This window comes from Macaca mulatta, chromosome 8 (genome assembly GCF_049350105.2).
Source record: "Macaca mulatta isolate MMU2019108-1 chromosome 8, T2T-MMU8v2.0, whole genome shotgun sequence".
Lineage (NCBI taxonomy): Eukaryota > Metazoa > Chordata > Mammalia > Primates > Cercopithecidae > Macaca > Macaca mulatta.
The window spans coordinates 27,633,350-27,660,193 of NC_133413.1; the positions used below are offsets into that span (position 1 = coordinate 27,633,350).

The following is a 26,844-nucleotide window of genomic DNA, read 5'->3' on the forward strand; positions in this document are numbered from 1 at the left end:
TATTCCATACAAAGGAACTTCTATGCCTCATCGTCTCCTGTCACCTAGACCTGATAACGCGTCTTTTCTAAGGCTGTCAGACTCTATTGGCACTGCCATTCTGCTGGCATGGCCCTAAAGAATGCCAATTAGGGATACAGATGTCCATAATTTGCGTGGGATGGACCCCCAGTTTCTGCTGCTGACACTGGTGACAGTTTTCATTTATTTCTTAGAGTTGATATATCTGTATTACAGCTCAAAGCCTGCAGATCTGAAAACTAAGTCACGGTAAATGATAGCTCTCCTCAACTGATACATTTCAATGCAAAAGCAACAACCAATTTATTTAGGACAAAGTACCTTCAACCCAAGGTTCCAAGAGAGAGAAATCAGGATCAATTGAAATTGCTTGCATTTTTTTCTAAATAAAAGTGGTTTTCGCTTTCTGCCATTCCCTATTTTGTTTTGATGTGATCTCTCATTTTTAGTAACACCAACTCAATAAACAGACCAATTGGAGAGTGACGGTGGTAGGTTCCATTTTAAATCATTTAATTATATGGCAGTGTTAGTTGGTTATACAGAAATAGAAACATGAATAAAAAGTCTGTATCTTCCCTTGAAAAATACAAGAAAGTTTTAAGAATGGAATCTACAAATACGTTAGCAGTCTTCTACCAGTACTCAAGAAAACTGATCGGCTTTCTCAAATTCTATTTTTCTTCTCATTACCCAAAAGTTCTCCCATGTCCCTCACTCCAATAATTTATACAAAGCAGGAGCTGAGTTGTAAAGGAGCCCTTTCCTGCTCATAAAAGGCCACAGTGGGAGTCACCCTTCAGGTGGACACATCCGTTAATCTGCCTGAACAGCTAATTTTCCAATAGAGGAGTTATTTCTTTAGTTATCAGAATGATAGCATGTGCCATGGAGACTTTTACCAAACTGACTTATTCCCACCCTTGGGTTATTTTTATGCCTTTCTCTAAAATGTCCTTGGCTTTTTGCAACACCAAGCGCGCGCGTGCGTGCGCGCTTGTGTGTGTGTGTGTGTGTTTTAAGTACTTATCCTTCTCAAAGCTCTAACTTTATGATTTAGTTGAATTACATAAGTCTGAGGAATGGCCAGTTGGGCCCTACTCCCAGCTAGGCTTTTTCAGCTCCTACCCAGGTGTTTCTACAAAGACCCTAAGTCTCATACAAAGAGGCTAAAAGAAAAAGAGAAGTCAAAATGAAAAATGTGTGGAATGACCAAATGATCTGCTCTTTGAAACAGACGACAATTCCAATGTCTGCAGTCACTAGAGAATAATTACACTGGTTAGAAACCTCCCCATATGGGCCAGAGTCCTTGCTTTGAAAACACACCAAGTTCTGCCACTAGTCAGACACAGTTCCCCACCCTTTCAATGAGGGTCATGCACCTCCTAGCTGAATGTGGGGCCTTTGGTAGTTTAATCTCAGTAAAGCTATAACACATCGCATTTATAGCACACTCCACGTTGAAGACTCTGATACCCTACTTATGAATGTGCATACACTCAGCTAAATAAAATGGTCTCGAAAATTCCTGTTATTTTGCCAAGAATGGAAAAAAAATTCTTTATGACATTTTACATCTGGAAATGGAATTAAATTCATGATGTGCTTTTCCCTTATAACTGTTCAGTTGCCATATATGTTATTTCAGCTTTCCCAAAGCATAACTGTTATGTGGGATTTTATTTTCCACCTGTGGAAGGAGGAAAGGGACACAGAAACCATTAAAGGGACAGAGAAAATCAAGACAGACTTCTGGCTATGGCGGGCAACCAAGCTGCAAGTCCATATTGCAAGGAGAAATACACATCGGGTTTTTACACAATCCCAAATTCTCATCGTGGACAAGGTGAATCTAATGACACAGTTTTGTCTAAGCCTCCATTAATTCAATCCAGGCTAACAACAAACAAATGGGCTACTGCAGTTTGTTCCGCCCTACCACTTTATTCTTGGCACACATATTTTCAAGCCAGATTTAAGGCCCAGATTCTTCTTTGTTACGGGACTCCAGAGTCTCCAAAATTACCTTTAAACACCTACCCCACAAGCATGGATTTTGTCATTTTCTTTAAAAGGAATTCCCAGAATTCTCAGCAATGGTTGTTGTTTCATATTCCCAAAGGCTAAATTTTCTGTTCAGTGAAGGATCAAGTCCCAGACAGGAGAACACAGAGTTGACTGCCATAGAGACAGATGTGAGAGGTTCTGGACTACTCCAGCAGAGAGTGGACTGGGCATCAATGGTATTACTCCTGAGAAGATGTGTTCTTTTCCTTTTTTAAAAAACATACATATTTTTAATTCTGTCAAGTTTAAACTGATACACTTGATGGCAAGAATATAAATTAAACACTGGTCAATGTACTCAGTTTTTAAAATAATTTAACTATTTTACTTTTTGTGTGTGTGTGTGTATTTTCAACTTTTATTTTAGAGTCAGGGAGTACCTGTGCAGGTTTATTACATGAATATGTTGTGTGACACTGTGGTTTGAGATACAAATGATCCTGTCATCCAATTAGTGAGAATAATCCCTAATAGGCAGTTTTTCAGTCCTCTTCATCCCTTTCTCTCCCTGCTGGTAATCCCTAGTGTCTATTACTCCCATCTTTATGTCCATTGGTACCCAAGGGACATCCTCTTACAAGTGAGAACACACAGTATTTGGTTTTCTGTTCCTATGTTAATTTGTTCAGGATCACGGCCTCCAGCTGTGTCCATGTTGCTGCAAAGGACATGATTTCATTCTTTTTTGTGGCTGTGTAGTATTCCATGGTGTCTACATACCACATTTTCTTTATCTGATCCACCATTGATAAGCATCTAGGTTGATTCCATGTCTTTGTTGTTGTGAATAATGTAGCAATGAACATACAAATGTGTGTGTCTTTTGGGTAAAACAATATCCTTTCCTTTGAGTATACATCCAGCAATGGGATTGCTGGGTTGAATGATAGTTCGATTTTATTTTTTTCATTTTAACTAGAGAAGATACTTTCCTAAGGAACCAACCAGCACTGTGTTTCTGTCAGTCATTGGGTACTTTTTGGGACCCCTAGGTGCTCTGCTACATGCAATGGAAGCTTATAGAAAATATTGTCACAGCCTCAAGGAGCTCACCCTGCAGTGGACAAAGCATAGCAAACACTAGGCATAATCAGAAAATATTATTGCATGGTAATCTGTCATTGAGGATTGAGCTGTGTTGCCACTGTGTACTGTAGGGGCCCAATGGTGGGAAGAATCAGCGTGAATTGAAGGCGATCACAGCCATTTTCATCAAGAAAGTGAGATTTAAGAACAGGCCTTGAAGAATTGGGGGAGTTACACAACTCGAGGTTACTAAGATGATTATTCTGGCACCTAAAAAAATTCTAATTGGCATAAAGGAAGTAGTATGCCCAAGAGCTCTCTGCTGGTGTATTTTGGCCAATTTGGCTTTAGAGTAAACACCTTTTAGAGCTTGCTTTTTAAAACCCAGTTGAGAATTCCAGTGGCAATTAAAAAAAAAAAATCACCTTTTCATGTCAGTGAGGAGTGTGAAGATCATTCATTTGCTTTGCAATACTGAATGTCCCTTCATTTTAATGGTCACAGATACTTGCTACTCCCTCCCTACCTCATTTTATTCCATTTAACCCATTGCTTTTCCCATCTAAAATTTGTGCCAAGTGGGATGGTTATGGTCAAGGGCAATATTTTACTAGCGAAAGTTTTGAGAGCCACAGGGGAGCCATAACATAGTTGATGCAGTTCTTTGTTTGGCTTGGGCATTCTTGCCTACGAAGCTCTAGCCCCAGGGACAGCCTGAATCACCTGTGGCCTATCAAAAATCAGGAGCACACAGGCCCTGGAAGCAGCTGAGGAACTATGCACTCTTATTGCAGGACTAAGAACACTTTGCTTTCCAGGAAGCTCTGCATTCGATAGCCCTGGAATGGGTTCAGGGGCAGGTTGTGTCCAAATTAGAGTCCCTTAAAATATTTGAGCATTTAGACTGTGTTTCCAGCTCACTGAAGTCTGACATATCCTCTCCCAAAAGTTCCCCAGGCAACTACTGCTTTTCATTTCTCACCTTGCCCTTTTACAAAGAACTCAAAACTCATTTCCTGGGTGAGTCAGTCAAGATTTCTGTCACCCTGATTCTTGTTCCCATTCAAGGCATCAAAATTTAGGGGTGGAGGCGGCAGAAGGTTCTAACATCAGAGAAAAGCTTGAAGTCACTCCAGAGAGCCTTCCCCAAGCTTACAGCATTGGACTGAAAGAAAGATCCTCCGACCCTCCAAGGTGTTTTTTTGTTTTGTTGTGTTTTGTTTTGTTTTTTTCTGACTCCAAATAGATAATTATGATTTCTTAACTCAGACTATCTGGTTTGTTTTATCATCAGATAATAGACTCACCTGCTGATCAGAGAGGCCATAAGTCAAGTGATTTCCATTATGTGCTTTAAAACTGCTGCTCAGTAGCACTGCAGATTTCAAATGGTAGATGAGATCACAGAGCAGCTGGAGCAGCTCTCACACTGAAAGATGTGAACTGAAGAAACCTGCAGGCAGCTGGAGCTGTATTAAATTTTTACCATTTGGAGTTAATTTAAACTCTCGTTTCCCTCTCCAACGGGTGTGAGAGAAACATTCAACATTTTTTATTTAAGGAAAATAGATGGTGGTGCCATTAAAAAGTTTTATATAAGAGCTGGGGGTTTAAAAATCATAAGGGGTTGCTGGATGGAGCTTGGCTCTTTTCCAAGACATGAGTAGCCGTGCCCTTTGCTCTCGCGTCGTTTAGTAAACCCGACTAATGGCTCGTGCCCAGCTGTGTGTACGAGGTGTCTTTGTCAGAGCCATTCATTTCCCCCATCGTTCTTCTGCAGTCGTTGCATCCAGCATGTTGCAGCAACAGGCATGAGGCCTCTCACATGATCCAACCACCCTGTGGATGCCAGTCAGTCCCAACGGGACCTCACTTCCTTTCTCCATTCCCATCCGGCAGATCTTTCTGCCCTTGGTTCCCTTCTCTGCCCCACCGTGCGCTTCTTCTTGCTTTCTCACAGGCCCAGAAGATGTGCCAGGTGTGTTTTCACAGAGCTCCAACCCCTTCCCTCGAACCCTTCAAATCCCCATCAAGATGCCCTTCCAGCAGGCCCATCCTGGGATTGTGTGCAACCCAGAACCAACTCAGCACTGAAGCCTTCCCCAGCCTGACTCCTGGAATGATTTTTCTTTCATTAGAAATGTGTCTGTCTGGTCAGGTATGGTGGCTCACACCTGTAATCCCAACAATTTGGGAAGCCAAGGTGGGTGAATCACTTGAGCCCAGGGGTTCGAGGCCAGCCTGGGCAACATAGCAAAACCCTGTCTCAACAAAAAACACAAAAATTCGCTGGGTATGGTTGCATGCACCTGTAATCCCAGCTACTTGGGAGACTGAAGCAGGAGGAGCACTTGTGCCCAAAAGACCAAGGCTGCAGTGAGCCAATATTGCACCACCGCACTCCAGCCTCAGTGACAGAGTGAGACCCTGTCTGTAAAAAAAGAAAGAAAAAGAAATATGTCTGTCCTTCCATATCTACTGACATATCTCTTGAGGCCAAGGATGGCACGACCTGCACATATATCTCAGTCCTCTCCCTAGCATGACTCTGTAAATTAAAAACGATTATTCTGGTGGACCTAATCTAAAAAGGGAGTAATTTAGGGGGTAAATTTGAGACACCCAAGGGTCTCTCAGGGAAGTTCAGCAAATGGAAGCAAGCACCTTTATCTTAATTACAAGTAAGCTCTCAGTTAGAGTGAAGTTCATTAAAAATGATTTGGCAGGATGAAGAGAGGTTGGTTAATGGGTACAAACGGTTAGAAGATGTAAGTTCTAATATTTGATAGAGTGGGGTAACTACAGTTAACAACAATGTATTGTACATATCAAACTAGCTAAAAGAGAGAACTTGCAATATTCCCAACACAGAGAAATGATCAATTCTCATGATGATGGATAATGACTATGGACACCCTAACTACCCTGACTTGATTATTACACATTCAATGCATGTAACAAAATATCACATGTACCCCATAAAGATTACAAACAGTATGTATCAATAAAACAATTTAGGCTGGGTGTGGTGGCTCACATTTGTAATCTCAGCATTTTGAGAGGCCAAGATGGGTGAATAACTTGATCGCAGGAGTTCAAGACCAGCCTGGGCAATGTGGCAAAACCCTGTCTCCATAAAAAAATACAAAAATTAGCCAGGCCTGATGGCACACACCTGTAGTCCTAGCTACTTAAGGGGCTGAGGTGGGGAGATGGCTTGAGCTGGAGAGGCAGAGGTTGCAGTGAGCCAAGATTGCACCACTGTACTCCAGCTTGAGCAAAAAAGTGACATCTGCTCTCAAAAAAAAAAAAAAAAAAAAAGAAAAAATTAATGATTTTAAGGTTGGATATGTGTCAAGGTTATCAATTCCAGAATGCTACTAAGTCCACAATGACCTAATGTACAAGCTGGTGCTGCCCTTAGGATGGAGAACAATCCAGTGATCATGTCTTTTTAAAATGAAGTCCTTCTGAAGCAGAGGGTAGAAACTGGGCATTCAGGCCTCTAAGCCTCCCAATCTCAAGTAGATCTGATGACATTTGTGTCCTATAATAGGTGATGCGGTAGAAGGCTCAGAAAACTGTTCAGAAGAGCCTCAGCACCTGCTGTCACTATAATGGTGGGTATCATTTAGCTCCACAAACATCTACACTTGACCAAGCCGCTGAGTTCCAACAAGCACCAAGAACACAGCTGGCACTGTGCAGAAGCCCGCTGCTTCCAGGAAAGTCACCTGAACATCACAGAGAAGCAGACTTGAGCTATGCAAACCACTCATTTATTTTTTATATCCTTCCACTAGGACGCAAGCCCTTCGAGGGCAGGAATTTTATGATTTGTTCTCTGCTGTATCTCCAGCACCTAGGATAGTGCCTGGCACACAGAATTTCATTGGTAATATTGGCTGCGTCCATGAATAAATGAATGCGTACCTCTATGTTTTCACTATGACTTGGAACAGACCCAGCCAGTCCATCTATGACAGTGAATTAGCAACAAAAAGCTCTAAATTATTGTCAAATCCTAGTGATTTTTAGGATTTGAATGTGGGAAATGACCGTGTGCCTGACTTTCTCTTCCTAGCTTGATTTTCTTTTGGATTTTAAGACTGCCTGCTCTCCGCCCACACAAGCAGAAAGAAATAAAGAATGGGATTCATTATGTCGTAACAGGCCTGTCAGCTTAAACTAGACATACATTTCTTTTCCTTTCCTTCATTGAGCTGTTAATCTGGGTGTTTCACCTAATTGTTCCATTTCAAGGAGGGCAGAAGTGATTTTCCGCATGCATGACCCATGGATTTAGATACTTGGAGAGCCCTGGAAATCTTGTTTCTTTTCTCTTTGTTCCTTTTCTCTTTTGTGCTCTTAAAAATGTATTTAATAGTAATCTATTGAGCCCTACAGAATGCCTGCCATTGTGCTAGACATTGGCGATACCTACAAAAATAAATAAAACATACCGATTGCCCTCAAGCAGCACACAGTCTATTGGAGAGACAAACTACAACTGCAAGATGATGTGATAACTGCCAGGGTAGGGGCCTGAAGGGAAGGGTGCGTCGGCACGGACCCAGGAACCAACAACTCCACTTGGAAGAGTCAGAAAATGCACCACTAAGGCGGTGACATTCAGCTGTAGCCTTAAAGCATGAAAAGGAGTCACAAGTTGGAGAGAGGTGAAGGGTTCCCAGGCAGAGGGGTGAACATATGGAAAGCTTCCCAGATGGAACAGAAATCAGAGATGGGTATGTGGTGAGCAGTGGGCAGATGAGAACTTCTGGGACAGGCATGGCAGGTTTTCCAGGTAGGCAGAGGCTGAGCAGCCTTCTCAGCCATGCCTTTTTAAATCCAAGCTTTGTGTCCATGGACAGTCAATATCCATGACGCATTTTAGTAGGTGTATATATTTAATTTTTATGGATACTTAGCAGGTGTATATATTTATGGGGTTCATGAGATATTCTGATCCAGGCATACAATGTATAGTAATCACATCAGGGTAAATGGGGCATCCTCATGACATTTTGTCTGTTTTGTTTTGTTTTGTTTTGTGAAGAACGGGGTCTCACTACATTCCTCAAGCAGGTCTCAAACTCCTGGGCTCAAGCTATCTTCCTGCCTCTCCATTCCTAACAGCTGGGATTACAAGCATGAGCCACTTTCCCCAGCATCATGACATATTTTAAGAGGTAACTCTGGGATTCATGCTGAGGACAGGTTAGACAGGGGAGGAATAAAGACGGGCTATGGCAGCTTTTCAGGAAAGAGGTGGATTTAGTAGATACTTAGGAGGAGGAAGCGGCACTTTGACAATGAAAGAGGAGGGAATGAATCAGGGAACAAGCACTGAGTTCTGTTTTGAACACGTGCTCGCTAGTCATCCAGGGAAGATGCCCAGGAGGCAGCTAGCGTTATATGCCTGCAGCTCTGGTGAAGTCTGAGAATATGGATACAGAAATCATCCAGGAACAGAGGGCATTTGAAGTCAAGAGAGTGGATGAGAGATCACCAGGAAAAGTCCTAAGTGGACAGATCCCCACTGTTAAAGGTTACCTCACATGAAGGATGCCTATTGGATTTTAAATGAATGACATCTCTTTAGATTAGAGGTCCATGGAAGCTTGAGATGTTTCAAGTGGTCTGGAGACCCCTGAAATTTTAATTAAAACTTTAAATGTAATATTTTGATGAGATACAGACTATAGCTTTTACCAGATTCTTAAAGGGGTCTGGCCCTCCCCCCCATAAAAAGGTAAAAAAGGGTTAAAAGGGTCAAAACTCTTTGTGTTTCACTAAGTATTTTTTATGTCCTATAATACTTAGGACTTGAATGGAATTAAAGAGAGGATTGGTTCAAGCTTGAAAATAATCTTGATGTAACAATTTTGGGCTGATTGGATGATTTTTGTAAAAAGAATGCAGGTTCCACCAGTGTTTGGGGGATAAGGGAAGGAGGAGGGAGTTTTATTGAGTTTAGGATGTGATTAGAAATGTTTCATATTTCTATTCCATTCAGATCAAATCCTCAAGAAAGAATCCTTCATATTAAATTTATGTTTGACCATATCATAAAAGTAGAGAATTGAAGGAATGTGTATATGGCTTTAAATGACCATCTTTGTCCTTCTGAGTGAGATACATATTCTAGGAATTTCTGAAAGTCATCATCCATTCAGATGACTGTTCCACCACCATGAGTATGCACTCTCTCTGGTTTTGTTTCATATTTGGAACCTGAACTAAGTTTCTTACTTGACTGTGATAGCATATTGCTAATCCTTTCTTAATAATAACCTTCTCTATTTAGAGAATTTCATTGAAGGTTATATTCTTAGTAGAATCTAAGTACATTATAAAAATTGCCAATTCTTTTGTGCACCAAAGTACACTACTATCAAGAAAGTGAATGACAACTCATGGGACAGGAGAAAATATTTTCAAATATATGTCTGAGAAGGAGCCAGTACCCTGAATATATAAAGAACTCTGACAGCTCAACAATAAAATGACAAATAATACAACTAAAAAATGGGCAAAAGATTTAAATAGATATTTCTCCAAAGAATACATACAAATGAGCAATAAGCACATGAAAAGGTGCTCAAAATCACTAACCATTAAGGAAATGCAAATCAAAACCACAATGAGATACCTCTTCACACCCATAGGATGACTAGAATTTTTTTAAAACAGAAAATCACAAGTGTTGGCGAGGAATTGATACCTTCACACATTACTAGTGGAAGTGTAAAATGGTGCAACCACTATGGAAAACAGTTTGGCAGTTCCTTGAAAACTTAAAGAAACAGTTACCATATGACCCAGAAATTCTGTTCTTAGTTGTGTACCCAAGAGAATTAAAAACATATGTTCACACAGCAAAACTGTACACAAATATTAACAGTGTCATTGTCTGTAATAGCCAAAAAATAGAGACAATCCAAATGTCCACTAACTGACTAATGAATTTTAAAATGTGATACATCCATACAATGGAATATTCAGCTGTGAAAAGGAATGAAATATTGATACATGCTATCACATAGATGAACTTTGAAAACATTATGCTAAGAGAAAAAAAAAACAGACACAAAAAGCCACATATTGTATGATTCTATTTATATTAAATTTCCAGAATAGACAAACCCATAGAGACAGAAGGTGGATTGGTGGTTGTCAGCAAATGGGGAGAAACAGGAACTGGGAGACATGAGTTTTCTTCTTGGGGTGATAGAAATATTCTGGAATTAGACAGCGGTGCTGGTTGCACAACACTGTGAATGTACTAAAAACCACTGGACTCTACACTTTTAAATGGTTAAAATGGCAAATTGTATGTTATATTAATTTTATCTCAATAAAAAATGAAAACAAATTACCAGTTGACTTTAGCTCTATCCTAGAAATAAGAGAATCACAGAATCCATAAAGTCTAAACAATTCTTTTTGCCCTTGTTTTTGCAAAAGTCAAACACTTTCACATAGGATGACAATTCTATATCATTTGGAGATCAACAATATTTATTCTATGCCAGTGAAAAACTCAGGCACCATGAAAACCCCACTTAAATAAACAACTAAGGAAGCAGAGGAAATATTAGCATGCATTTGCTTTCTGAATATATTTCTAAACTTTGGGAGAAAGAAAATGAGCAGACATTCTCCTACAATAGAAGCCTCTTCACATTTATATGAGTATCCTCACATTCTCAAATTTAAAACTCTTTGAAAGTGCTGGTAGAAAATAGGATGGAACAAATATCCAAACTGTCAAACTCTTTTCTCTGCCTCTGTATCTTCCAGAAATGAAGCTAAGCTTTGGTCAGGGAGGCACTTTGGAATTCTTTTAAATTTCACTCTTCTTTGGACTGCAATTATTTACATTTTTATTTGGAATACTGAGCATAGTGAACTTCCACCATGCACGAGGCTCCTGTTTGATCCCCCAAGAAGGCTGATTTTATTTCTGTTTGTCTTCATACAAGAAAGTAGGGCCAGGAGCGATGACTCACACATATAATCCCAGCACTTTAGAAGGCTGAGGTGGGTGGATCACTTGAGGTCTGGAGTTTGAGACCAGCCTGACCAATGCGGCAAAACCTTGTCTCTACTAAACATACAAAAATTAGCTGGGCAAGGTGTCATGTGCCTGTAGTCCCAGCTACTCAGGAGGGTGAGGCAGGAGAATTGCTTGAACCCAGCAGGCGGAGGTTGCAGTGAGCCAAGATCACACCACTGCACTCCAGGCTGGGTGACAGAGTGAGACTCCATCTCAAAAAAAAAAAAAAAAAAAAAAAAAAAAGGCAGGGAAAGAGCCTACCCAAGAGAGAAGTCTGCAACTTTTTAAAGGGAGACTTAGTAGTGTTAAGTGTTGTAACGAAAAATGCTCCTGTCACAGCAAGATTGATAGCCATGATGGGGTTAAAAAATAATAATACTAGAATGTTTTTCAAAGTAACTCTCAGTAGCCTTGTGTTTGGCCATCTTCCCTGTTAACTCTTGAATGGCTCTGCTCCTAAACATCTGTCTGATTGTGGCCTAACCACAGAAACTCTCCAGCAGGACCAGCTACATCATATGTAGGGTTCAATAAAAAATGAATGTCACATTCCTTGTTCAAAATTTATTCAGGATCGGATGCGGTAGCTCACACCTGTAACCCCAGCACTTTGAGAGGTCAGGAGTTCAAGACCAACCTGGGCAACATGGCAAAACCCCGTCTCTACCAAAAAGTACAAAAATTAGCAGGGCATGATGGTGCACACCTGTAGTCCTAGCTACTCAGGAGCGTGAGGCATGAGAATCCCTTGAGCCCAGGAGGCGGAGTTTGCAGTGAGCCAAGACCACACCACTGCTCTCCAGCCTGGGTGACAGAGTGAGACCCTGTCTCAAAATATATATATATTATATATGTATATATTATATATAAATATATATAATGTATATATTATATGTTATATAATATATATTTATATATAATATATATACATATATTTTGAGTATATATAATATATACATATATAATATGTATATATTTTGTATATTTTATATATATATATAAAAAATTCAGAATTTCAAGAAGACAACAGCAAAGCATAAACCTAGCAGCTGCAACGTGTCGCACGCCCATAGTGTGCTGGAAAGAGTTTGATCAAACAAACCCCCGCCAGCTCCTGGCTCCGGGCTTTCCCACCTACTTACTGTGATTAGGGGCAAGTTATTCAACCTTCCGGAAACTCACGTGCCTCACCCGAAACATGAGGCTAAGGTTCCCCATCTCTCTCATTGCTGCGAGGATTTCTTTTTTGAAGTCTCAAGCTCGTATACTATCGTTTAACCTGTTTTTAATTTTTCTATGGAGGAGGAGGTGCCACATATCTAGCACGGGGTGTGAGTGGCAGGAAAGCCATTTGGTGAATTAAATACGGGTCCTTCAAGGCTCAAGGAAGGGGGCCGAGAGGAGCTGCTCTTGCTTTCGTCTCCAGCCTGATACACTTTGCCTCGCTCTGTTTTTATTAGCTCGTCTCTTCAGTACATCAGTGGCAAGGGTGATGAAACCGGTGGCAGATTTAACTGCTAGGCAGCTGGGTCACCGTCCCGTGGGTCTTGTTGTCACGCTGCGATCTTAAAGTGACCACGCTGCTTGGGCTGCTGCCTTCCAGAAGGCTCAGAGAGAGACCACTGAATAGTTAATCGGTGGAAAAGGGAAGACAGGGGCTGTTGCTTGCAGAAAATACAGAGAAGCTGCTTTGAAAAATCCCAAGGTGGCTGAATATCAAGAACACGGTTCCTGCTGTGGGCAGCTGTGTGTGCAGTGGGCAGCCCGAGGGCTGAAAATCAAGTCTCCAGCACGGGTTGGTGCCTCTCCCCGTAGGGCTTTGGCAATGGGGGCAGAAAGCTTAAACACTACAAGATGAAGAAACTCTCGGCGCTAGTGGCTGAGGGTCATCGTTTACCATTATCTTTTGTATTGTTAGCAGTAGCAGTGAATAATAATTTTTGAAGAAAAAGAAAATAAAAAGAGTGAGAAGGAGAGAGAAAACAGGATGACTTATTTAACAGGAAAGATCTGCAGGGCCCCTTACCTGAAACCGTCTCATGTCCCTTGGGTTTCCTGCTGTTTTCAAACAATTCTGATTGCACTTGAGGAAAAATTTTAAAAAGAATCTGTGAAGAGAAAGCAATGTGTTACATTTTTCAGTAAACATTTTTTAAGGGAGAATATAGCTGCATTCCATTAGATTTGATTTGAAAGCGATTATATTTCAGATCTGGGGAATTTCAACCTGCCCTGCCTGTGAAGGAACATTGCTGACCCTCTGCAATTTGCAAATTTGGATGTTTTCAATCTGAAGCCCAGCACCCGCTTCCCCATCACTGTGGGGGATTGTTAAGCAGCTCACAAAGTGGGCTTTGGTTTGTACACTGGCCCCCGGAGTTTCTAGAGCACTCATTTTGGAAAAAAATTTTTAAAAGGCTTCAAATGCAGCAGTGACCCCTGCTGTACAGAAAGTCTTGCTCCAGAGTTAAAAATGGCAGGACCTGACCCCAGAATCCCAGGGCGAGAGTCTCATCTGTGTGGCTCTCCACTGGCCCCAGACACCTTCGTGCTCATACGTGAAGATGGCCTGATATATTCAACCAATGTTTACAAAATCAGAAAATGGTATGTTATCCTCCAAAGAGAAAGTCCATCGGTGCAGGTATCTGCCAGAGTTTTTATGATTAATAAGAAGTGTGAATGTCCCTCTCAGATCATGTATAGATTATTCAGAGAAACACGAAAGCACAGAATCATGGTCTGAGGTTAGCATTTGTCAGACATATTTCTTGAAGCCAATATTCTCTCTTAAATGGCCTATCTGTACAATTTGAAAATTGGGCATCTTTCATCCGGCAACTACGTTAACCAAGAAAAGTGGCAGAAGTGGCCTTTCCAGCAATTCACCTAGTTAATGTTTGAAAATTTGTTTCAAAATACAGTAAGTTTTTCATTTATTTCACTTGCAGAGTCCTTTTCCTTAAAAAAAAAAAAAAAAAATCCAGCTTTTGCAGTGTTCAAGTCCCAGGTGAGCTAGGCCTATTTCCCTTTCTGTTACTATGACAACGAAATTTTACCGCAGTCCCAAAGTCCCTTCAGAACTCTCACATCCATGCCTTGAATTAGAACTTTAAAGGAAAAGATATACATTTTCCTCAGGATTTACAAACAAAAATAAGTAGAAATCAACACTGCTTCCAAAAATTCTATTCTAAAGCAATGGTTGGTGAAGTGTTCTCATTGCAACGTTCTGATTTTTATTTTTTGTTTAACAATCACACAAAAGAATTAGATAACTCTCCAATTAAATGTATTTATCACTTTAAAAAACTGATGAGGAGATAAACAGTAAACGACAAAGGAGGGGAGAAGGGGAATTGGCTCTTCAGAGTATTTTCTGTATTTGAGGCTCTTTTACTCTGTTTGCTAGAAATATTTGGCCACATGCTCCCATGAATAAGGTTGAGTGTGAATTTGGAAGCAACAGCTAAATATTTTTTTCCTGATTTTATAACATCTGCTTTTCACTTCTCTCTTTCAATCTTTTATAGGGTGGGTGGGAGGTTGGGCTTTGCTTCCTGTGCCCCGGAGGTGTTGGGGTCTTTATGGAAGAGATCTGTGGAAGGATAAGGCAGAGAAAATGTTGTGCATGGCTGTCCGACCACAGTGCTCAAATTCACAACCTGCCGCTGCTTTCTGAAAGGCGGTGGCATCTCTGCCCGGGTCACCAGAGTGCGTTAGAAAGGAGAGCTGCTTTTATCTCAGTAAAGATTGATCAGAATTCAAACATTTTATTTCTTGAAGGGTAAAGATCCCCTCCATTTGTACACTCGTTCAGAGCCAGGCACGGACACTCACAATGCACGCAAATATTGCCTTTTCCCACTCGTGTGTGTTTCTGAACAATAGCCCCCACTGCACCCCACACTGGCCCTCAACCACTCCCAGAGGCAATTTACAATTTACATTTTTCCCCTACTAAACCCAAATGGAGTGCTTTTTCTCATTTAGCCCTTGACTTCTGGAAAGTTTTGCCACAACTGGGCTCCTTGTAATGCGTTCTGTGTGTGTTAGACTACCCCCACTCCCCGCTCCAAAATGTATCTGGTGAAAACATTAATGTTCATGAAGGCATTATTATATGAATGGTGTGGTAGGTGGAAAAGTGCAAAAGAGATAAATGTTTACATAAAATCAAATTGATTTAGGGAACCGTGGAGCCTGCTGAAAGGCTTTATTCATTTTAAATTAGGACCCTTAACAGTGATTTGGATGGAAAACACCTAGTTTGACTTTTTGCTTGTCTGGGGGGTTGAGTTTGTAACCTACACGGCCCCGTGCACTCTAAGGACTTAGCACTGGGTTCACTAAGGAGAAGGGGAGGTTAAGTGGAAGGAGGACGAGGGAGGTGAGTGAGAGAAGACAGAAAGAGGCAGAAAGTTCTCTTGCATTATATAATATCTTCTAAAAGAAGGTTTTGCTACTTCTAAATGGCTTGCACCAGAAATTAGGGCCTGGATGTTTAAATATATGGATCTAGATATTAATTAAAAGAAATTCTGGGGCTTACTGACATCTCCATTTTTTTTTTCTCTTCCTTTAACTGGTGTCTTCTGGTTCTCTGCCCTCCACCCTCTCCATCCACCATGCTCAGCGTCTTGATACAAAACCTTCACTAATCATACCATCCATTTAGCCACGGGGTAACTTACAGGGAACAAATTCTCTCCAAATCCCCTGGGTCTAGATCCCTCCGAAGCCAGAGCTGCCTGGAAAATGTCAGTGCTCTCCACTAAGAAACGGGAAACCCAAATAAATTATGAGATTCAGACCAAATGTGCAAATTCTCATCAGGATGAAGTCTATTTCCACTTTCTCCAAACAATGTTGACGACGTAAATATCATAACTACGGAGCATGCTGCACACGACAAAGCTTCTGATCCATTCCTTAAGAGCGAACGCTAACAACCACAGGTTTATCCTTGTGTTAGGGACGAAGAGGATCGAAAGAGGAGTCAACACATCATCTCAAACCTTCAGATAGCAATCTGGTCCCTAGGTCAGTGGGGCAGGAGAATGGACCAGAGCATTCCTTTACTCCACACATCATTGGAAATACCCCAAGGGTTAGCCTTGGCCTGTGGCTACGAACTGATCCCGGGACCAAGTTACCTCACATTCGTTCTCTCTTAACAAAGGAGTTGAACGGGATCTCTAGGGTTCTTTCTAACCGTAATATTTTATGACTGCAAAGAAAAATGTACAGAGTTGAGAACCTTCCAAAAAGGGTTAGAGTGGGGAAAGAAACCACTGAAAACAAGAGACCACGACTTATTGAAATCTGAGTGGGTGTGGCAGAGGTGGGAGTGAGGGTTTCTGAGAGGTAGATCAAACCCACCGAGATAAAACTGTGAAAAATAAGTAAGTGGGGACAGCTGACAGGTTGCAAATAGACATCCAGGGTGACGCCTTGTCCAGAGTGGGCGGTGCCCTGAGGCTGATGGGCAGATTGTTGGGTGAGTTGCACTGTCCCTTTAGGACTCTTTCTGCTTCTGAGGCAGGGAGGGTGCTTCAGGAATATCACAGATCAGAGCCACCTACGTCCCCTCTAGCCATCCTGCACGATCCAGCAGCTGAAGGATACAGGGGTCGCAGAGTGGAGGGAAACACAGTCTGCTGAGTAGCCACTCTCTGCCCAATACACAATACCGTATTTCATTCTCACAACAACCCCATGAGTGACGGATCATCCTACAGCTGGGAAAAATGAAGGCCTCAAGAATTTAAGAAACCTGCCAAAGATGACAAGCTTGTAAGTGGTGAACACAAGGACTGAAGCCTGGATCTTTGTGGCAACAAGTTCCATGTGGTGTTGCATGTTTCCTGCACCAATGACACTGTGAAGATGGCTGCACAGCTCGGTGAATGCACTAGAAACCATCGCGTTACACCCTTTGAATGGGTGCCCTTTGTAATATGTAAGTTATATCTCAATAAACCTGTTAAAAACAAATACTTCAAAATGGTCTAAAAATGGCACACACACACACACACACACGTAACAGGAAGAATAAATCAGGAGAAAAAAAAAAAGTGAAATATCCTGGCTTCTTGAAGAGACTGCGGTGTCCCAAGTCGAAATCGGTAGGTCAAAGATAGACATATGGAAACATGGAACTAAATGCTTAATGTTGAAAATTTCTGCTGCATTTATTTACTTACTCATTTGATCAATATGTATTGTGCTCTGTATGCCAGAAAGTTCAGGCACAGTGGCAAACAAAGTCCTTGGCCCCAAGGATCCCCCAACCAAACTATTCAAATATGTTTCCCCAGATTCTGAAATGAGTCTGAAGACCCCTGAATCTATTACTGAATACCCTCCTCTCCAATCTCTAAAATACTGGAATATCCTGTACTATTCAGGAATACAGTAAAAGTGTGTAGGTGGCTTCCACACGTCTTCCGTCATCCCACCCATCTCAAAGTAGATGCACAAATACTGTGCAGAGTTAAGGTTCCGTGGTGGGGACAGGAGGCTCGAAATCACAGGAAAGGTAACTACTTAATATTCTTGACAGACTTGGAATTCTTACCAATGGTCTATCACAAAACCCAGCACAATATTTCTCTGGGATTTATGGAAGAAGTCATTCAATTTACCTCCAAATTGGAATACAAGATCTAGTCCCTCCTTAAAAATTTTAATATTAAAAAAGTCCATAAGGCCAGGCGCGGTGGCTCACTCCTGTAATTCCAGCACTTTGGGAGGCTGAGGTGGGGGTATCACGAGGTCAAGAGATCCAGACCATCCTGACCAATGTGGTGAAGCCCTGTCTCTACTAAAAATACAAAAATCAGCTGGGCATGGTGGCGGGCACGTGTAGTCCCAGCTACTCAGGAAGCTGAGGCAGGAGAATCGCTTGAACCCAGGAGGTGGAGGGTGCAGTGAGCCAAGATCATGCCACTGCACTCCAGCCTGGTGACAAAGTGAGACCCTATCAGGAAAAAAAAAAAAAAAAAAAAAAAGGTAATTCACATCGAAGGAATGTGAACTTAGTAGTCAACAGCTACCATTATACAGAGTTTCACTGTATACAAAATAATATGCAAAATGCCTTTCACTTTGAAAACTTAGTTCATTACTCCCTTAAAAAAGAATCTAATTCTGCCTACCCTGGAAACAACTTCTGCTATGATATGGCCACATTTTATACACCACAGAGATGAGAACACCCCGGACTCTCCAAAGACCAAGAGAGGGGATGCTGTATCTAGTTCTCTTTCTCTGCCATGATGGTCACATAAGCAGGCTAGGTCACTAAAGACTGAGTCAAACATACAGTTGATATGGCCTCACAAACCACATAGGGACTTAACCACGTGTGTTCATTTATTTTGCAGAAGACACTTTCTGTCTGGATTAGCTGTTAAACCTCCTTGTTTTCAACCCAATAAGTTAAAATACAATTGAGTTTCACTGTTTGTGCATGTTTCTGAAAAGGAGACAGCCCATTTCCCTTAAAACACTCTCATACCATTTCTGAGAACTATGCAATATAGGGATAGCTGGGTCATAGAATCACATTTGAAAGGAATGGGCAGTTGCCTCTCTTCTTCTAGGATCCTCTCCACAAGTTTACATCCTTTGGGGGATTAGGCAATCCAAGCTCTCACACCAGACTGAGAAGCCTACTGGGTATCCACACCCATGAGTTCATTTTCTCACTCTAAGAACAGCCCTCATAGTAGCTCACTCAGCTTTGTATGGTAGGAAAACTCGCAAGTGATTGCTTTCCATCTGAGACTAGAGAAAATCTCAACAATGATGTTCTAGTTGTAATCTAGATCTTCACTGTAATATCTTCTTTGATCCTTCCAACAACAGAGAACATCCTTTCCTCCTTCAAGATCCCCCAGCAGAGTCTACACCCAGGCAGCCCTAGGGAAGGTGAAGGTTAGCAGTGGGACCCAGCCTTGGCCTGGAGATAAGTACGTTGGATACATCTATTGGTTGTTGAGGTGTCAGCCCAGGCTACAAAGGGCCCTGAAGCTTTAAAGATCTTGTGAAGACTCTGACTAAAGTCCACAAGAATGAAAAGACTCCAGGAGGTCAAGCTCCCAGTGGGCTCTTGTTACACCCTACAGTAACTTGGTGATGACGCATCTGAGAACACTTGGCTTAGTATTTGAGATCTGCTTGGCAAGATGGCCGGTGGCTGGCACAAAAGCCCAAGAAGATTCATGGAAAGGAAAGATGACTTAATAGTTTTGACTTACTGGCTTCTTTAGGCTTAAACGAAATGAAGTTTAAACTCATTTTTGTAAGCTGATGTTCTATCGAATCCATTTAGTTAAACAACCCCAAAACTGTAAAAATAAACACATGAACAGAAGAGGTATAGAATCTTTAATCTCCACAGACATTCCTAAGGCAGGGACTTATTACCATTAATGCTTGTTCACCCAGATTATTTCAATAAAAGGCCATTTCAGATCTGAAAAATTTAACTTTACAGAAACGTTTTAAGCAATAAATTTTCTTATTTCCAACTACACTCAACTTCTCAAATTCCTCTTGCCTAAAAGACTATGATGAAATAATAATTATAATTAATAATAGCCTATATTCATTGAACTTATATTATTTGCCAGGCATGATTTCATGTAATCTTCTCAACTTTGGGAGTAGGAAAATTCATCCCCACCTTACAGTGGAGATAAACAAGATTCAGAAAGGTTAAATGACTTACCCAAGGCAAAACAGTTAGTAAGCAGAAAAAATAAGAGTGGAAGTCAGTCTGTCTGACTCTTAGCAAAATGCTGGTCTGGTGAAAGCTTGGCCAAGCTTTGGGGGGGAAAAAAAAGGCTGAACATGTTGCCACATGACACTGTTTCACGGGACAACTGCCTTACTGATCCACACGGGGGAATCCTGTCATTTTCTTCCCTTTCCGCTGGAATGAGAGTGCAGCCCTTCATGTTGCTAAACAAAATAAGCAAACGAATAAAAATATCTACCATTCCTATTGGGGAGTGCACTCTCTAGAAGTTCTGTGACTATTTTGGAAGACACAAAGGAAAAGATAAGTAAATCTATCAGATATTCAGAAAACAAAACTTCTCAAGAACCCAAATTGTCCAAAGATGGCATAACCCAAATAGCTTTAGCCTTTTCAGGAAAAAAAAAAAAAAAAAAAGATTATTGAAGCGCATGAGGAAGATTCAGGCCATTTGTCTATCAAGACAATGGGAGAGGAAAAGCTGAAAATCGAACGTGGAACAAAAGAAGTTGAATTAAAACTTGGAAAACATTTTTTGGGAATCAAGTCACCAAGGCTAAATTTTGGAAGCACTTACCCAAGGGACAGAGCAGGATCTCCATGATGGAGATTTTTAAATAGACCAACATGCCTTTGGTAGCAGATAATTTCAGTCTTATATGCGGCAACTAATTGGGGTGTCCATACCAAGCCCATGTGATTTCATGGCTTCTACAATGGTGATGATGATGATTTAATTTTTACTGTAAAAATTAGGGACTTTCAGTAACAATTAAAGACCTTATGGCCAGGGGCAGTGGCTCACATCTGTAATCCTAGCACTTTGGGGGCCAAGGCAGGCGGATCACCTGAGATCAGGAGCTTGAGACCAGCCTAGCCAACATGGTAAAACCCAGTCTCTACTAAATATACAAAAATGAGCCAGGTGTGGTAGTGCACACCACTTGTAATCCTAGTGATTTGGGAGGCTGAGACATGAGAATCACTTGAACCTGGGAGGCGGAGCTTGTAGTAAGCCAAAATGGTGCCACTGCACTCCAGCCTGGGCTACAGAGTGAGACTCTTATCTCAAAACAAAACAAAACAAAACAAAAAACACCTTTCAAGGCCAATAGGGAGGACTAGTTATTCATGCAAAGTGTTTGGGTAAATGCCTGGTACAAAGTAAGTCTGCTTCTTCATCTTTTTCTACACATCCTTATGATCCCTTCCCATGTATTGCCCCTTTCTCCCCCACCACATTTTAAAACAGACAATTTTCCAAACAAAATTATTCCAGAAGGAGTTGCCACAAATTTAAATCTGGTCCTCTCTACCCTGCTTATCTCTCCAATATTAATATGTACTCCACTGGAAGAACTTCCCTTAATTTTTAAGAAACAGATAGTAAAAGAAAAAAAACACACACACATGTAATTAATCCGCTCTCACAGATAGTAGGGGAAAAAAGAACCACAAAAACACAAAAAGTGGTGGATGGGAGTCCTCATTCCTGCTTTCAGTAAACTCTGGCCAGCAGAAGAATTCAGAGCTACCCACACAATATGCTGGCTTCTGACTGGCAACAGGCCCCATCGAGTCACTTTCTATTCCGTGCTCAAGTCCCTGGAAGTAGCGTTTCAGTTTGGCAAGAGCTCCTTCATTACTGAACACACTGCCTCCCGAGTAGAATCTGCTGCATTCATTTAGATATCAGGAAGGAGCTACTTCCCCCACTATGTAAATCTGACTCCCTGACTCCATACCGATAGACTTCATTTCAAAGGAATTTCACGATTTCCTCTGAAGGGAACGTCTCCCATATCCCAAATGGCAAGCAGTTGACTGTAAAAGGCCGCTGAAGTGCAAAAACAAGGGGCCACTTTGATTCTCCACTTATTTCTGATTGGTAACACACTACAGTTTCTGAGAACCTGGGGTTAGATGTTGGGAGGTTTTTGTGTGTTTGTGGTTTTGGTTTTTCCTCCCCCTTCTATATTCAGACGCATCTTCATTCTCCTGATTTCTATTCCTCGACACCATGAGGCTCACAGGGAAAAAAATCTCTAAGGAAAAGTCCTTGTTTTTGTACTCAGATAAAAATCTGACACCATTAATGAAAATAATAATCGAACTCTTTGGGCTTGAATTGGAATGAAACACACACTAAGAGCATGTTTGTAATTCTAATTGTTCTCATAAAATGTCTTTGGAGGGCTCTTTGCAATGCACAAGGTTCCATCTTTTCCTTTTTTAAAAAAGAAACAACCCATGTCCTCTTCTTTGCCCTTATCCTTTCCTCTGTCTTCTCATCCAGAGAAGAAAAAAGAACTCAGCAAAACTGAATCATACTACGGACTGAGAAAAAAAATCTTTCCGTGAGACTTCAGAATCAGAATACAAATCTATTTCCCTTTCCAGTACCATGACTCTCGGGTGAAGGAGAGAAATGAAGTTATTAGTCAGCCATCAGCTTAATGGGTCCTCACCGTCCCATTTTCTCAGCACCCCTTCCCCATCCTGCCTTCCCCATCCTTCCCCTCCCCCTCCCATTCTCTGCCCTCCCGGCAGAGCTCATCTATGCTAGGCTGAGCAGTGAACACCAATTACACCCAGAGCCCTTTGCTGCTGCCTGGTCCGCTGGTTTTACTGTTTTGCCAGATGGTTGAGGCCAATGTGTAAAACTCTCTACCCTACCATTAATTCATAACTCGGTAATAACTTTCCCACGACTCCAGGAAATTGAAATGGAGTGCAAATGTGGAGATTTGGAAAGGGAATCAAGGTTGGACAACTATTTCACACCTGCCAGAACAGATACCAGCGAGACAAAAAGATACCCCTATTTACTCAGGCTGGAGCATTACTTTCCCTGAACTAAGGCGGAATGACGCAACATGCAATGTTAGAGAAAGTGGCGGACAAAGTCCAGAGTGTGGGCTTCTCCTGGCATCATTTTCTCTCTGCAGTTTTCACCTTTATACCTATTGCACCTATGGGTTCACTCTCCAATGACCTTGAGATTGTGCCTCTATGTAACGTTATATTCTTATGACAGATTCATAGATTAGCAGATATGAGTGCATTCTCTTGCTAAGACAGGACACCATCCAATGTTTGTTAGCATCGTTAAACTAAAACTGACTTTTCACCTGCTCCCATACCATATGCAGCTGCAAATTTTTAAATTAAACTATGAAGCCATGCATAAATTTACATATATTACAGACTAGCCTCTCCATTTAACATGCAAATGTACTCCAATGTTTCAGAACACCTTCTGTCGCTAATTAATTTGCTGAATTATAATTAGACTAATCCTGCATAATTAATAAGCACAGATTTTTTTTTAATTTGTAAGCAGCTTGAGGAGATCATTCACTTCCTTCTATAAACTGCTAAGTAAGTGTTAAAAAAAATCTGGAAAGAACATGTGTGAAAAGGTATGTTTGATGTCACATACAAACTCAAACTAGCGTGGAAGATACAGAAGTCAGTACTGATAAAGGTACATATTTGAAGCCAACATTCAAACAATCAAAAAAAAGTCAAATCCAGAGGATGGGGACTAATTCTCCCTTTGTCTCCTTGTATATAATGTTTTATTCTTTGCCTTCTATCCGTTGGATCTTCCAAGATCACAGAGGCGGGAAAGGATTAAAGTAACCGTATGTTGTATTAGGAGAGATAATGATATTAACACTACACTGTATATCAAAACACTCTGTGCATGCTGGGTGCTTATAAGCTCCTTTGATGGTATTTGGAATCATTTTCATTTTGGCTGCCAAAAACACCCGAGATCCATCTAGTGGAAACAATTAAGTTCCATTAGGACTGTATCCATTCGGTAATTATTACAATGAAGGGTCTCTCTTTAATGCTGGAGAGTGGAGTCTCAAAGAAAAGTATGCATCTGTGCACTGTGAAAACTATAGCGTTTTCCAACCAAGCATCAAGCTTCATTTTGACTCCCAAAAATAAACCAGGATCAGGAGAGCCCAAGGCTTGGGTAGGTGACTCGTTAGAAAATTCAGAGCAGGATGGAAATCTGGAAGGGCAAGGGAAGCTTAGTGGTCATGCAAGTTGAGGAAGACTCCAGGAAGAAAGTGGGAAATGCATGTTCTGGCAAGGAAAAGTCAGTCAACCTTCAAAGAGAGGAGAAATATAATTTTAGGGCAAAGAGAGAGCTCCCTAGCCCTTCCACTCAGCTAAATCACTGTGCTATCAGTGGCCAAAAGATTGTTAAGTCAAAAAGATGAAGCCACTTGAAATGTGCCTAGCCTTCTATTAATTCAGTTTTTTATAGTGAGTCTATAAATAGAAACTTCTGGAGAATGGAAACCATTTTCCCAGGCTCATTACCATACTAAACACACCTTCTCAATACCAGGCAGCCAAGAAAAAAAAAAAGAATTTTTTAAAAATAAACAAAGCTACAAGATAAGCTAGCTTGGGAGTTAAGAAAGTTGAAAAGTACACCAGCACCTCGGAGGCTGTTGGCCAAAGCTGGGAGCAGATGCCAAGGGCACTGTTTCTGCTTCTTCCCCGAAAGACGTTTGTGTGAGCTGCCTTCTCTTCTCCTTATCTGGAAGGAGAACCCAGGACAGCTACCTCCTGGGGCTATCTATTGCAACAACTAACTCAAGTGCAAAAAATATTTTGAAAGCACCTGGAAAAGGCTGTCACAGGTTTTCAGAGTTAAGCAATGATATTACTTGGGTAGTTTGGAAACGTAACACTTTCGGAGAGTTTTTGTAAGCCAAACCATAGCTTTTGCATCAGTACCCATCTAAAGAGATTAAATGGTTCAGGAATTTTTTTAAAGCCTCAACGAAAAAGAGCTTTCTGTGTTTCTAGTAGTTTCTCGGAAGGAACATGACAACAGCTGGAATAATAAGACTAATAAGAGGCCAAAATTATTTTCTCTCAAAAGAATACACAAAGGGTCATGGAAATCTTTAATAATGCCCTCACCTTTCAAGAAAGTCATTTGAAACTATTGTGCTTTTCTTTCAGATTCCTCATATCCCGTTTTGAGTGGTTATAATAGGAGGCCTGGTTTCCCTGTAGTCAGGAACACGTGCGCGTCTGTTTTTATAAAGCAAGAAAGTGCTTAATGGTTAAACTCACAGGGCGAAATGGTGACTTTCGCCACTTCCTCCATAAAGCACTGGCCTGAGACTGGAGCAGAATTGAGTCAGAAAGAGCTAGGCAGGTCCTTCAAGCAAGTCCCACCTACTGACAGACAAGAGGTTTTGTGTTTGGGGTTGTGTTTCGTTTGGCTATTTTCTTCAGCTTTGCCTACCCAATTTCAAACTATGTACCAGGGAGAGCAGGTGGAGAGAAAGCGATTGTGACCCATGCAGAGTTAGTCAGCTTTTGAGTAATTCCTAATCAGCTGTGAGGGAGAAAGAGAAATTTGGTGGCATTTAAGCAATAAGGTATAAAGCAGTTAGTTAACAAAGCTGCACTTTAGCTAATGGATTTTTTTTTTTCACCTAATATACACATTCTGGAAAATTTCCCTAATTTTTATTTTGTCAGGAGGATTTTCATCCATTCACCTCACTTCTAGTTTATTCTTGTGATGCAGTCTCTCTGCCTCCTTCTTTCTCGCCTATCTTTGCTCTCTCCCCAGTTTGCAAATTCTGAGTGATGTATTGTGCTTTTTATGTGCTACCTAAAAGTTGGTCGGCAGGGCGGGGGGGCAGTAAGTTGGGAAAAAGGGATGACTGAAATAGAGAAACTAAGACAGTAATTACAGCTAGGCTCAATTTTATCTGAAAACTATGGCGGCTTGCTGCCACTTCAGCCATGAAGATCCACATTCACAGTGCATACACCTTTGTGCCAAAAAAAGGAAAAAAGAAAGCACCTGTAGGCTAACAGGTAGCAGTTGGTACATATGGAATTATCATTGGCTACTAACACTGGGTCAGGTATCATATTAGCCACTTTCAGACCACATTTGCCAAACCCACATAAAAATATAAAACCAGGTATTTCAATATTCTGTCGTTCCCTAAGCAAAACAGATTTTCTTATATTACTCATAGTAGAGTCAGCCGGCTTTCATTAGAACTTTTTTAACTTTTTTTTTCCTTAAAGAAGAACTAAACCTAGATGATATAAAAGAGAAACTGGGACAAAAATCAGGTCAAGAATTTGATACAAAAGGCATTCAGATAAGGCTAATAATATTCCAGAGTATAGTCAATAGAGTAGACAATGATCACATCGGTCTAAGCTCTATCCAACCCCTATATCTATACAACGTTCCAGGAATCAGTAATCAGTTATTTGTTCTCTTTGTGATTCGAACTTTATTGATCCTAAAGCCTCTATTAACTCTATGGGAATTATCAACTTTTTGGAGGTTTCCACATCTTAGTACCAAAAATGTAATCTTTTTTTTTTTAAATATACCACAAGAGAATGCTATCTGTTTCACATTTCTTTATTCTCTGTAATACCATTGCATTTTGTGCTGATTCTGGTCATCTTGCAGAGGACATTACCTAATTAGTTTTCACTTTGCTCCTAAGTAGATGTCCAGAATCTCTTCTTTCATTTTCTCTTTAAAAAATTGCTGCTCAAACGAAAAGTCTCATGGGAGAACCAGAACCTACGCCAGACCCCAGGATGCGCCCAGTGAGAACAGGCGCAGCCCCTGGGCACTGCTTCTGTGTACCTGGAATTTCTCATCTTTCCTTCCATGCCATATTACACTGTTGCTCAGAAATATGCTGGATTCTTAGAACAAGGTGAAACTGAGCCATCTTATTTCAAAAATGGAAGCTAGGCATGAAATCTCCCATCCCATTTGGAGTCACGAGGATTTCTCACTCAGGTTCAAAGAAAGGCTCAATGTAAATGGGGCAGATTCATGGGACTCCCAAATATCAGCCCCACTTCG

At 41.0% G+C, this 26,844-nt stretch overlaps 1 protein-coding gene across 1 annotated transcript in view; it reads right to left on the reverse strand.

Annotated features, from left to right (window-relative positions):
• EBF2 (EBF transcription factor 2) overlaps nucleotides 1-26,844 on the reverse strand; it is a 204,324-nt gene that overhangs the window by 53,462 nt on the left and 124,018 nt on the right. Inside the window, exon 7 of the mRNA XM_001108135.5 lies at nucleotides 13,206-13,287. Within this exon, the coding sequence (XP_001108135.1) occupies nucleotides 13,206-13,287 (82 nt within the window). The remainder of the gene's footprint in view (nucleotides 1-13,205; nucleotides 13,288-26,844) is intronic.